Genomic DNA, 13,475 nt, shown 5'->3' on the forward strand with positions numbered 1-13,475 from the left:
GCTGACCCTGCCGCTCCGCCTAGAAATATAGACGTAAAGTGGTTATCGTCAATGTAAAGATAGCTCGCCATTGGCAGTAATGAAGTCATAGTCAACGCCCCGAGGGCAGACGCCCTGGATGATTCGACATGATGGCGCCACTTGCGACCATGATGATGTGAGCGAAAAGTAACGAAAACTTTCTTTAATACCTTCCCAGCCTTAGAGTGACAGGACATGGCAATAGCCATGGCAGTGTACATGCCACTGCTGTACAAGAATCAAAGGAAGGGCTTAGTATCTTGATTAACCCCTTGGGCTCGTAGGTAGAAGGAAAAGCCTCTTTTTTTCGGCTCGAAAGGCTGACTGAGGTAGACTACTGGGCTTAAGCCTTCAGCGAACCCATTTAGCATCAGTTCAATTCGATAGATAAGTGAATGATGAGGTCCAAAATAACGAGCCGCCACTGGCAGACCCTGGCCGACCAACGCGCATTCGATTCATCATTTTAAATTTTACTGTAATGGTAGATAGCAATCATATTTCAGTATATGAGCCGCGTTACACTCTCCAGCTCAATTTGGTTTATTTCGCTGATGATTTGATGAGATTCTTTCTTAAAAATACTCCAGTCAGAGATGCCGTCGAAAAGAAAGAAAGCGGTGATTTTTCAGCCCCCAAGAAAAATATTTTTTGGGATTCTGGGGACTCGAGGAGGTTGTCAAAATGTTGACTTGGGCCACAAACGTGAGACTGATGTTTTCGTTTGAATACAATGAAGGCAGCCAGATAAAAAGCAAAAATGGAGCTCCTATTTGAATCGGCTAGAATGAATTATCGGGATCATCAAACCATGAAGGAGATCTCAACCACTGGCGGAGATATAGTCAGGCGGCTCAAGATACTTCCAGTTACTAAGTAGAACGATAGGTTTCTGCGATCAAAACACTCGCACGTTCGGCAAATCCATAAACCGGTATTTGAGTGTGCCCGCTTGGCACGGACGGCTTATAGTCACCCGGGTGAGAGGAATGAAATGGAGATAAAGCGGCAACTCACGATCACAGAGGCATCTACAACCCTCAGACCACTGGTACCCTTCACGTAGAAATCCGGATCGACGACCCCCCAATGGGCGTTCTTAGGCGACATTGACAGTGAGGCCACTCCATGCAGATATGACCCAGCAGAGCTTCGGATGTACGCAGTCAAATCTTCGTCCGAAGTGACATTCACTGCAGGAGCTATCATCCCATTAATATGAGCTTTGAAGGCAGTGGAGGAGAACAGCCTCTGAGCACTGCGAACCCCCTCCCGCAAAATTGAGACATCAACTTCTTCGGCGAGTAAATTCAGGTCAATGTTTGGGTCCGTGAATGGATTGCTGTCGCTGAGAGAGATTGATCCACCTACATACGGGGAGATCAGCTGCCGATATCAAGGCACTCGGATTAACGATACTCACGTGAAGTAGTATGGAGGTTTATTACGGAGACAGACAGTACTGAGTAGGTGGGCAGTTAGTAAAGTGTCATTCGAGAGCACTTAACGTCCCACCTGTTTCGTTTTGCGAGGTTATCGAAGGTGATATTTTTCCAAACTGGAATTCGATATGAGGCGAACTCTGGCCACTGGCAGGGTCAGAGCTCCCGGAGAGTTTATTGTCAGGTAATCTTATCCAGGCGAGGTGATTCAAGGCGGCTGCTTGAGCCATAGGTCCTGTATGGGATTCGTTCCACTGGGCAAGGGCGCGGATAGTTTCATAGCTATCGACTTAATCAGCACCACAACGATTGCATAGATTTGAGGCTTACTTTGTGGTCGGAAGCGTTGTACTGAATCTCATAGACGTTGCTACCTGATCTGAAAAGTTCTTTCCAACGCTGGGATTATCTACCAGTGTCTTGATTCCAATCATTTCAAGTGCCGCTCGCTCTCCAATTCCTGAATTCATAAGGATTTGGGGAGAGGAAATCACACCACCAGCTAGAATAACTTCCTTCTTAGCTCGAAGTTGTTTCTTCGGACCGTTAGCATCAACAGTAAATTCGACCTTTCTGAAATCGGATCCATGACCGACAGGCAAAACGCGAGTAACCCGTGTGTTAACCAATACGTGGATGTTGTCCCCAGTGCGAGGCAAAAATGCAGAAGCAGCATTACTACGCTCGCCGTTACTGGTGATTGTATATTGGGTCCAGCCTAACAACCACTATTTAACCCGGCAAGAAAGTTGGAGCCCAGGGGAGGTTTACTCGCCTATGCCGATTGGCTGTCCGTCATTCATGTCCAACTTGAAAGGGAACTCGTCACTTAATTCTTCTGTCGCCTGAAGCAAGTAGTTGTTCATCGATACATTGGTATAAGAAGCCGTCACGGACAATGCGCCGTTGCTGCCGTGGAACGAAGGATCAATATGTCCGCTCACGTCTAGGAACGTGACATCTCGCCCAAATTGCTCCATCTACGATGATTGTTAGGCTTCTTCAAAAATAAAATGTAGTAAAAACGAACCTTCTCCATAACTGGTAGCATGTTACTCCATCGTAGTCCGTCGTCACCAGTTATATCTGCCCACTGGTTCCAATCATCTCTTGAACCACGGGTGTAAATCATCCCGTCTGCAAACAGATAATCGTGCCTATTCTGGCTTGGTATCTCGGGAAAATCACATACTATGGGAGCTACAACCACCCAATACCATCGCCCTTGAGTATCCTAAACTTCTTCCACCAAGGTGGTTCTGAGGAACAGTTGTGTAGTTCCAATTGACAGCTTTGGGAATCGAGCCCACGAGTCCAGGGACGGCTATTTCGAATACATCGCTGTCCCTGACGTTACGGTCAACTATGGAGAAGGCCCAATTACTAGCCGTGATTTCAACTTACGAAGGTCCAGCCTCGATGACTAATATTTTCCACTGAGGATTCTCCGCGAGACGAGATGCAACAACTAAACCCGCCGTACCACCTTTGAACATATTTGAGAATAATCACTTCTGTGATATATAGGAAGAGGATGTACCGCCTGCAATAATGAAGTCATAATCAGTATGGTCCGGTAAGTTGTCCGAATGTTGATATATAATGGCGCCGTGAGCAATCTGAACGCTGAGCAAAGCGAATGATAAAACCCTCGTGGATAGCAGCATAGCAGAAAGGAACTGTCTGAACTGATACTCAAATGTACTGTGCCCCGCTTCCTTTAATACCCGTGCTGGTCGCTAAATCCTCGCAGAACCGTTTCACGAGGTTCCATAGTGATCAGCCGAAGCGCCAGCAGTAGGTAGGAAAGACAGCTGACGATATGCCTTCCTTGTGAAAATTGGGAAGTATTTTGATGTCGACATTAGAACTACCAGTGCGAACTCAGCCTTGCCTGTCTATCAGGGTTACGTGAAGATATCATAGACTAATCGTTAACGAACGTCTCTAGCATAGTTTGACGGAAACATAGCGCACCGTACGTCTCTACAACCTTGGCGAAAGGCCGCAGAGAAGTTCATCGAGACTCCACATTGTTCTTTCGGTTTCTCCATTTGACAATCTTCCACTTCTGTTATAAGTCAGGTGTTGGTTTCATCCCGCCAATGGATTTTCCGTGTCAAAAAACCATTCGGCGTATTATTTTCAACTGAAAGTGAAGGAGATTCTTAGGACTGCGGTTCAGGCGAGTGATACAAAACAAACTGATGTAGGACCGTGTTGGCGCTAGGTTGATACCTCAGGACTAAAGAGAACTTGAGAAGGAAAACAAGATTATGAGTGATAGTGGTAAGAGAAAAGCGCTCTAAATGACACGTGAGTAACCCTGGACTCGTCGGTCACGCGGCTTTCACCACTTTCAGCAAGCGAAAAAAACCCTGACATTCAGCCGCATTTTGAAACTGAGTATGTTTAACCTTTCCGTGAGAGCATTTTAATTTAGGCGTCCGTGTTCCGTTAATTAACCCGAGGCGAGAGGAGTGGGACAAACGAAGGCGATTAAAACCTTGAAGTTGTTCTGCACGTAAGTTTACCCTAGTAAAATTCTATCACTGGAAGGAAGGTTCACAAACCGCCAGTTTATGGTAGCCAGGCTTTTCTTGTTCTGTCCTTGAGGAAGAGCCTGCCCGAGACCAGGGAGTGGAAAAAGTCCTCTAAACTACCGAGAAAGATCACATTCTCGGTGTAAGTCTGGGTACCCATGCCAAGCCTAATGTTCGGGGAAGAAATCATGAGAAAGAAACAGCTCGATTGGAAAATTTCGGCGCTCAAGTTCCAAGAGTTTAAAATCGAGGACTCGATCGACGCCGTATCTCATCTTGATCATAGTACTAGTCAGCAAAATCCAACACATCTGTATCTATATATAAAGAACTATAGTATAATACCATGTGAACTGCAATACTATAATGCATTAATCCAATCTGATAAAAAAAAATTGTTCAAGTCAAGCCGGGTTGTGTTGAAAAACAAAAAATAAAAGAACAATGTGTGGTATATCATAAAAAGAAATGCAATTTACCAAAGCACCAATGAACCAGCCAGCAAGAAAGCATGATACAAAAGACCCTCGACTAGGATGGGGCGCCAGGCCCTGTGGTACCACCACCACCACCGCCATTCCCTCCGAAAATTCTCCAACCGGCTACAGCGAGAACGAGAGCACCAACGGCGCCGCTAACGACTTGCGTCCTTTTCCTCAGCTTTTCCGTCTCTTTCTTCCGATCTTGATTCAAGTTACTCGGATTCGACTTGGATGACTCTTGAGGCGGAGTCACTGAACTGGGAGTAACACGAGAGGGGAGCCGGTGGTGGACTTTTATGAGTTCGGAAGGTGCGGAGGGGTGGCTGTGTTGCGGACGATTGGGTAATGAGTTTGTACTAGAGTTGATTATTGGAATGGGATTGAGGAGTGTTGAAGATGTTGCAGTAGGATTATTTGCCTCTCGTCGAACCATACCGGAGCCTCCACCGACCGTACCCTCATCACTCAACTCAATGCTGCTACCCAAATCATCCAAAATCCTCATCACGGGTGTAATCTCCTCCTCCCCCTCTTCCTCAACTCTTTCAAGAATAACACTTTCACTTCCTTCCTTCCACTCCCAATCCTCACGTTCCTCCTCCTCCTCTTCATCTCTCACACGATTATCAAAAGCCCCGAAACCGATTTCCCCCAATCCCGAATTTCCTCTCTCTCTCTCTCTCCGCATCATAGATACTTCTTCCCTCTCTATCGTCGGGAAGTTCCATTCTGCCAATGACCTCTTCGGACCCTTGACTGTATCCGAGGCTCGTCCTTGAGGTTTGTCCGTGTGTAGTTGTTGGCGAGTAAGGGCTTGGTAAAGCGTTGGTATCGTACTTCCCAACTCGCGACGTTGGGGCGTACGAAGCCCGAAAGGGCTGCTGATGACGCGATTCTTGAGGTGGCGATGGAGATGGAGACGTAGGTGGATCTGGTGAGATGAGATCCGTAGCACCTGCAGGCGGCGCGTTGGCAAGGGAGTCTGGTGGCGATGGTGTACTAGGGTGGATTCCTATGCCCACGACCGAGTCGTCCCCAGCGTGTTTCGTCGTCGTCGGTTCAGCTGATTGGAACCCTAACCCCAGTCCAGACTGTTCATCGTACCCGTAATAGTACCTCCTTTCTCTCTCCCGCTCCGATTCCCAATCTCTCTCATACCTTCTTTCCTCTTCTTGTCTCTCCCTCTCTCGTTCGAAGAGCCTCTGACTCTCCCTTTCTCGCTCAAGCTCGAGTTCTCGTTCTCTACGCCTTCGTCGTTCACGACCGGAGACGCCGGAGCTTATACCTTCAAGGCTCTTCAAGAAAACTTCGTTCATGATGCGGAGACGATCAGCGACCTCTTCTTGGGACGTTAACATTGGACCGCGGCCAGGTGAGGTCGATAATTCTGGATTCGTGACGTATGCTGGATTGACATCTAAAGGTGGAGAGGATGCAGTGGCAGCGGTCGTTGGGTCGTTAGGTGGGGAGTGGGCCGTTGCAAACGTCGCTCCTAGCGAGATTGCTCTTCGGGGACCAATGCTAGGCGGGGAACCCCTCTCTCTCATCTCTCGTTGCTGTTGTTGATACCGGAACTGCAGCATATCGGGTGAGACGGGTGGACTTGCACTTGAAGGCCCTCTATCTTCCCTCCCTCCCCTCTCGCCAAACTGATCATCATAATCCTCATTCCCATACGTAGCCCAATTACTGATGCCAGCCAGCCCTAGACCAATTTCAGGTAACTGACCGAGGGGTTCTCGTTCCTTAGGTCCGTACACGACTGCGGCGCGCGTACGTGAAGTCGACCGTGATCGTGACCCTTCGCCAGAACGTCGAGGAAATGGAGAAATGCGTTCTTGTAGTTGCCTTTGTGCAGATGAGTATTCCCTCGCGCGTCCAATTAGAGGTTTCCGAGAATCGATTTCTTGAACAAAAATTGAAATGTCGTCTTCGTCCGGGTTCGTATGCAAATATGCCTGTTAACGTAAGATACGTGAGACAAAGGTGATGGGATTCAGTGAAAAGTGACTTGCCGGCTTGCTTCCAGATACTTCTGGCGTCGCAGGTCGCTGCCCTCCTCCACTCGTTGCAGTTCCAGCAACAACTCCGGTAGCAGAGCCAACACTTCCCGTATATCGATGCCCAAAGCTACTTGAGTATCGCTTTCGTGTCGGAGGAGGAACTTGTACTGGACTAGATCCTCCGGTGGGTTCAGTACCAGCGACGGTCGCCCTTTCACGCTCGGACATTGTCGATAACGTGCTCATTTTTCGTTCCCGTTCCAGATTAGGGGGGAGGCTGGGTGAGGCAGGCTGTCTAGCACTGATGGACGCATGTCGGAGACGCGTATGGGCGTGGATGGATGAATGGGTACTTCCCACTGACGAAGGTTGACCTCCAGAGGGTGCTTGGGCAATTAAAGGAGAAGATGGGGTAGGTGGAGGATTGGAAGCAGGGCCGGGACCAGTACGATGGGAGACAGAAGGGGAGGAGCTGGACGGAGACGAAATGGTATTGCTCTTGAATGGATTAAGGTTGGCGCGGCGAATCGGTAATGGAGTCGTAGTCGTCGTAGTTGCATTAGGTGCGGTAGTGCCTCCACCGGCTAAAGGGAAGCCTACGGGCATGGCGGTGCTGTTTGTCAAAAACGGACCCTGGCTGAGGATGGAACTGGAAGGGGAAGACGAGTTCAAGGAGAGTTTGCGTTGGCGAGGAGAGGTGGTTGGAGAAGGTGATGCAGTGGGGCTATTAGTGCTAATTATACTCTCCCTGCGTATTCGAGCGAGGGGGTCGCGTGGAGAAGCGCCAATATTAGTCTGTTTGGATGGGAGGATGAAACGTTCGGCGATAGATTCGTTATGGACTGGTCTAGTGTGAGCGGGAGTGGAGGTACGAGGAGCAGAGGGCGGCGATCGTGAGGGTTGGCTGGAGGAAGACGATTTCGTTGTGGCAGTGGCGGTGGCGAGGGTGGGCACGAAACCGTCCTCTAAACCATGGTAGGCGTCTGCTGAACGGAACCGACTCGACAGAATGGATTCAAGCTCGTCGATCTCAAAGAAGGGTGTGGCGAGGTAGGTGACAGAGAAAGCGAGAGTGCCGGGGGGCAACTGTACGGGAGGGAAGCTCTGGGACAGAGTTGAGATGGGTGAGATGGCGGGAGATATTTGTTGATGAAATACGAGTGTGTTGGTAGCGTCAGTGTGGGATCGAAGTCGAAGCGAGATGGACATGGCGGCAGCACGACCGGAGCGGCGGCGAATGCGTTTGTAGAGGGACCAGGCTGGCAAGGTGCGTAACAAGGTATAGATACTGCGAAAGAGGGCCATTCCATGCTTGTATATGGGTGGAGGGGTAACGGAGGTATTCTCTGAGCCTGCGAGGGAGACGGACCAGACCTCGAGGAGGACGGAGCGCGGGGCCGGGTCTACTTGCACACGTGGCTGAGGGGCGGAGTCGGGGGACGGGGGGAGGTAGACGAGGGCCTGGTTCGGGGCGAGCTCGGGGATGGAAAGAACGACTTCGAGGTCGAACGACGGGGGCGGGTGGCGGGTGATCTGGCGGTAGAGCTCGCGGGCATCCTTGGTGAAGAGGTCCGAGTCGGGCGACTCGAGGTTGAACTGTGCACGTGTGAGTCAGTATTCCGCACACAAAAGAACGCACGGACCCATTTGTCGAGCTTCGGAGTGGGGTGGTCGTGCGTGAGACGAGCGTCGAGAACGAGCGAGAAGAGTTTTGTGTAAAAATGGTACGCGATCTGGTCCGTCTTGTGCTGTTGCTCCTCCATCATCGCCGCGTCCAGCAAAGCCTGGCGTTCCTTTTACGGAAACTCTGTCGCTTATCTTATCTTATCTGACGCAGTATACTGGCTTAGTAAGCTCTTCAGCTTCACGTTGACATTCAAGAATTCTACAACCTTATCGGTGCCGATCCACGAGGAAGAGGCCGCCAAGCTCGAAAGGAGCAAACCGGGCTATAGGCGACATAGGACCACGTCTTCTCGTTGAAGTCAAAGATCGACATTTTGACCAAGATACATGTAATGTAACATACTCTGCCGTTGTGAGGGTGTGCTTTTATGGTGAGATTGCACAAGCTGGATGCAGCGGCCGCACGCGACGCCATTTACGCCCAAGTGTTCATTTTCTTCATGCGTCGACGACGAGTTTTCACAGGTTTTCAGTGACTCGAGGTCTCTATCTCGACCGCATAATCCTTCACCGGCGACATCATTCCATGGAATATCATAATACGGGATCCAGACTATACCCAACCTATCGAAAGCTGGGGATTAACATCTCCTGTCTTTATCCGGCATCTACTCGATCCTAGGTTTATGATATTCCAGTCACGAATCGTCCCGCGATGGACTAGCCATGAGTTAAGCCCACTTCATTAAATCTCACGTTGTTTACCATGACGAGGGCACACCCACGTTCAGTTCTCGAGCTGTTCAAGCTGGTCAACCACCATCGTACTTATTTCCCAGAATTACCGCCGTTATCTAAGAGAATCGAGGTAGCCCACAAATCAAATTATCCGAAACTCATGGAGTTGTTTAAGGAGACGCTCGAAGTACAAGTGGAAAGGATCGTGAACCTGGCGTTTCCAGCACAACCTTGAGCACGATGGAAAATCTGGCGTCTATGTTCATGAAATTCTTCAACGGGTCATCCTGAAGTTTATTGTCACGAACAGGAACGAACGATTTATGGACATGAAGAAGAATAGAACAGTTGAAGGTACCAGGGGGGGCACTCTTTGTGTCGACACGGCTATTCAGAGGCGCGACAGTTGAAGGACATATGTGCTATTGCTGGTAACGATGAAGTACGAAGATCCAGATGATGAAGAAGGCCAACAGTTCGTGACCCGAAGCTCTTCAACAAAATTTTGATTCGACTATTTGACCAGGACAAGAAGTCTCGAACTGATGAGATTTGGAGGTAAATGTACAGAAAACGCGTGAGCTGTATGTTCCGTATAATGAGGTAGAAGTAGAGTTATGACAGAGACTACTCACAGCAGCACTCCCGGAAGTGGAAACAGTAGAAAGTATCAATTCCGACGTACACATCCTACATTCCCAGCGTCGTGCTTCTTTCCCACATCCTTCAAAACAGTCTGTCCGAATTGTGAACCAGTCTTCTTTGAGTCTATGTGGCCAGCGGTTGAAGTGTGGTGGAGAGAAAGAGGGGAGCGGACTGCAGTCCGAACAAGCACGGCAATACTGTCATAAGTGTAGCTAGTGACGGCAGACTGGTTTGGCATTGAACTGGTCTCTTTGATGTCTTTGTAGCGAAGAGGAGTGCAAGTGTCGCACATCCTCTGACGTAGGGAAATTCTTTCATTCGGATACAAACATGGCTAAACATACCTATCATTCACTCCTCCGACTATAATAGAACATACTCTCATGGCGTTGCGTAGCGAGGAATGCTTGAAAGCAACTATCGAGCAGGTATCAGCACCAATGGCTGACTGTTGAAACCATCGGGGAAAGGAGGTCAGCGTGCCTACTGACCGGAATGACTCGTTCGGGAGACACGGAAGAGCGCAAGACTAAGCACCAGTGGTTATCAGATGATGGGCTCTAGGGAAGACGGGCCATTGCCGAGCGCCCTGTGTTAATGTCTCTTCTTTCTTCCCAACACGTCCGCCGTCTCTCTCTTGCGCAATGACTCTCGGGCGGATAAGGGATAAATTGAAGGCGTGGATCTGGGGTTTCTTTTCTTCAAAGGAAGAGATTCGTTTCATGCCTGATGGTTAGTGTTTCATTGACAACGCGTCATGAATCTCAACACAGTTTATCCATAGGTCCCCAACGTCACGCAGGACCAGGAGCCTTCTTCAATAACGTACAACGCTTTACTTTACACAACCCAACAATGACTGCCGTACACGGAAATCAATATAATACCTTCACAAATGCACAAGGGGACCACAGCGTCGTGGCACAGAGTGGGTCGAGCTATCTTCCTCTTCCTCCTTGAGCTCATCTCGTCTTTATAAAGTGATGGGTTTACTTTCAAAACATATCATCCGTGGCGCTGCGCATAATTCTTCTGCTCGCTCTCCTCCTCCACGGTGCCACCCCGACACACGTATCAAATTGATCGCTCGTATCACCGCTTGGTTTGAAGGCCAAACGTCACTGGAATCGCTCCTTTGGATAACTGGCCCTGCCGGTGTTGGAAAATCCGCCGTCGTTCAGACGTTTGCCGAGTATCTCGCCAAGTTTCAACTCCTGGGAGCATCCGTATTCATTTCTCGACCCAATAAACGCGACAACCCGCACGGCATCTTCATTACTATCGCTTATCATTTAGCCACGAGGATCGAGGCGTATCGCCATTATATCATTGAACGACTCTCCCTTGATCCCGAATTGCTAAGCGGAGATATGCAAGCGCAGTTTATGGTCTTTATAGTCGAGCCGTTTGTGGGGAAGAAGATCGGAACTGGCGGTAAAAGATGGGGCATACTCTTGGATGGACTCGATGAGCTCCAAGGGACAGATGCACAATGCGAAATCATACAAATCATCAGCACCTTTGTGCTTGAACATCCCGATGCTCCTCTTGTCTGGATAATAGCCAGCCGCCCAGAGTCACACATCTCTAATACGTTCGACAACGACCAAGTACGGCGCAGTTATTGGTCAGAGCACATTCCGATTGACTCCACGGAAGCCAGCGAGGACGTAGAACGCTTTTTACGGTCAGCTTTCGAGGTGACGCGGAAGAAATTTCGGCACTCCGTTCAGAGCGACTGGCCTAGCGACACCGATTTCCTGAAACTCACTGCCGCAGCTTCTGGTCTTTTTATCTATGCTCAAGTAGTAATGGAGTTTGTCAGGGATTCAGGCCATGCCGATCCCGTCTCGCAGTTTGAACTTCTCTTGTCAGTCATTGATCGTTCTAATGCCGTCCCAACCACAGAGAACCCTTTCATTCACTTGGACGCGCTCTACCAAGAAATTCTGTCATCAATTCCGTTGACGTTGTGGCGAACTACAAGGCAATTGCTTTGTTTTTCAATCTATTATGGGCGGATTGATATTGGATCGTTTGTTCTTTTTGAATTGCTGCCAAATTTACTCACTCTCCGCGGAATGTCTATTCTCTTTGGTGTCACTCAGAACGTCGTCTATGCGAGCTTAGACAAATGCCGATCCATACTCAAGATACCAGATTGGACAGTTTCTCATAAGAATCGGTTGACATTCCTTCATGCATCGTTTTCCGATTATCTGAAGGACTCGACGAGATCCGGAGCTTTTCATGTTGGCAATAAAGAGGACGCTCAGCAAGAAGTGATATCGAGCTTTCTAGAGGTTTGGAATAAGTGTAGTGGAGACGATACAAGCGCAGGTATGTATGGTCTTCTCGTCCTCACAACAACTAAATTAAATTCGGTTTCAGCGTCCGTCGAACTGGTGTGGCAACAATACTGTTCAAAATTGAACCACAAGTCAATGTCATGGAAAGCTGAAAAGTTCCATACTATCCTTTTCCACGACACTATCTTTGACATAGCAACCATCGTGCCTCGTCTCTTGCTAGCACCAATGTCGCCTCCCGTATATGAGTCTTTACAGAAAGTTCACGTGAGAAAGCTCTGTTATTTTTTGAAGCTGAGAGGCTTCGTGAACTTCGCATCTGGTTTCCGCGATCTTCCGCCGAACATTTATCACCCTTCTGGCTATGTATCTGGTACCAAGGTAAATCACCCCAAATTCTCGCTTCAATTCAGAGCTTCACATTTCTAGCAGGACGTTTCATCCGCAGCCCTTGATAAAGAGCTTCTCCGGGAAGTACAGCTCAGAGACCTTGTCTTTGGACACCTTGACTGGAAGGAAATGAGTCCGGCATGTGCTCGTTATCAGAGCAGCACATCTTCCGAGGAGCCTAAGGCACTACACCGGGTGAGTGATATGCAACTTACTAGGACTGAAGTGCCCTGAATAACTATAGCCACGTTCAAAAGCTGAATTGAAGACTTTTATTTACGACCTGAAAGCACTTCAGGAACGCTTACCAGCACTTAAGGTTCTTATCTTTGGGGGGATACCTAACGAGCGGGTTGCTGCTGTCTTTCATCTTCCAAGAGAAGTGTCCTTTGACATGCATGCGAGGTCTTATGTCGTTCCGTGTGCTGAGTAAATCCACATAGCTTCTAATAACCTTACCCAGCGAGCATGCCCCATGCTCGTGCCTTGATCTTGGCTGCCTTTCACGGTAACCATGCCCGGATAGGGACGTGGACCCTTGATCCGCACCTTCCTAATCTCATACTCGGATTCCCACTCTGTGGAGCTTGCCTTTCCTGGCTTACCCGCTTTTTCCCAATACCGTACTCGACTTCCCACTCCACTCTGGTTGCCACTTCTGGAATAGCCGCCTCGTCCCAATACTGTACTCGGTTTCCCACTCTACTTTGCTTACCATTTGTGGCTTACCCGCTTTTTCCCAATACCATACTCGCTTTCCCACTGCATTTTCCCACATCCTAAAAATAACTATTACCATTGGTTGGAAAATGGGGAAAATACACATCTTTCCGTGTTTTCCAACTTGTGGAAAAATATTGTCAAATTAGGCACTAGTAGAGCAGAAATGCCCAAAGGGGGTTAGGGGCGGAGGAGAAACTACGAGCGAAGCGAGTAGTTTCGACGACGGGGCACAAGGGCTGGGAGGGGGGACCTCCGAGCCTGCCCTTTCGTCTTTAAAGACTCGTCAGGTGCCATACGTCATAAGGGCCAAGACCTCGGACATCGAGCATCTGACAAGCCGATCAGACTACTCGCCTCGCTTCCAAAGAACGAGGTACAATACAGAAATAACTACCAATATAAAGAGTGGATGAAGGACCGGAATAGATAGAACTCACCTGGCTCCGGCACGAGGTGCGCTGTCTTCCCAGGGAAGACAGAACGCGTGAATTCTAAAAGTAGTTATCTTATCATATGACATAGATAAGCGCGCACCTTAATATAGCGAGTTGGC

General features: G+C 48.9%; 5 protein-coding genes across 5 annotated transcripts in view; 2 read left to right on the forward strand and 3 right to left on the reverse strand.

The window, feature by feature from the left end:
- Positions 1-785: 785 nt before the first annotated feature.
- On the reverse strand, positions 786-3,130 carry AGABI2DRAFT_188295 (hypothetical protein; the record flags this gene model as incomplete). The annotated part of the gene is made up of 10 exons (XM_006456253.1): positions 786-986; positions 1,039-1,388; positions 1,445-1,483; positions 1,537-1,745; positions 1,794-2,181; positions 2,239-2,443; positions 2,494-2,600; positions 2,656-2,810; positions 2,868-2,949; positions 3,004-3,130. The coding sequence occupies 10 exons, from the start codon at positions 3,128-3,130 to the stop codon at positions 894-896; spliced, it is 1,755 nt and encodes a 584-aa protein (XP_006456316.1). The 3' UTR covers positions 786-893.
- A 1,232-nt stretch (positions 3,131-4,362) lies between these two features.
- Positions 4,363-8,677, reverse strand: AGABI2DRAFT_180988 (hypothetical protein). The gene is made up of 5 exons (XM_006456254.1): positions 8,437-8,677; positions 8,135-8,284; positions 6,522-8,087; positions 5,353-6,446; positions 4,363-5,324 (listed from the first exon to the last, which is right to left on the reverse strand). Exons 1-5 carry the CDS (start codon positions 8,590-8,592, stop codon positions 4,538-4,540), a joined length of 3,753 nt encoding a protein of 1,250 aa, XP_006456317.1. The 5' UTR covers positions 8,593-8,677; the 3' UTR covers positions 4,363-4,537.
- Positions 8,678-8,874: 197 nt separating this feature from the next.
- On the forward strand, positions 8,875-9,160 carry AGABI2DRAFT_195491 (hypothetical protein). The gene has a single exon (XM_006456255.1). It carries the CDS (start codon positions 8,884-8,886, stop codon positions 9,088-9,090), a length of 207 nt encoding a protein of 68 aa, XP_006456318.1. The 5' UTR covers positions 8,875-8,883; the 3' UTR covers positions 9,091-9,160.
- A 1,290-nt stretch (positions 9,161-10,450) lies between these two features.
- AGABI2DRAFT_228225 (hypothetical protein) lies at positions 10,451-11,329 on the forward strand (the record flags this gene model as incomplete). Its single annotated transcript, XM_006456256.1, has 1 exon — positions 10,451-11,329. A coding segment is annotated over exon 1 (846 nt), but the record flags the coding sequence as incomplete, so codon positions are not given.
- A 1,278-nt stretch (positions 11,330-12,607) lies between these two features.
- Positions 12,608-13,475, reverse strand: part of AGABI2DRAFT_146188 (hypothetical protein) — a gene marked incomplete at both ends in the record, with an annotated part of 1,931 nt that continues 1,063 nt past the window's right edge. The window contains 3 exons of the mRNA XM_006456257.1: positions 12,608-12,844; positions 12,929-12,978; positions 13,360-13,413. Of these exons, the coding sequence (XP_006456320.1) occupies positions 12,608-12,844; positions 12,929-12,978; positions 13,360-13,413 (341 nt within the window). The remainder of the gene's footprint in view (positions 12,845-12,928; positions 12,979-13,359; positions 13,414-13,475) is intronic.

Source organism: Agaricus bisporus, assembly GCF_000300575.1.
Source record: "Agaricus bisporus var. bisporus H97 unplaced genomic scaffold AGABI2scaffold_12, whole genome shotgun sequence".
Taxonomy (NCBI): domain Eukaryota; kingdom Fungi; phylum Basidiomycota; class Agaricomycetes; order Agaricales; family Agaricaceae; genus Agaricus; species Agaricus bisporus.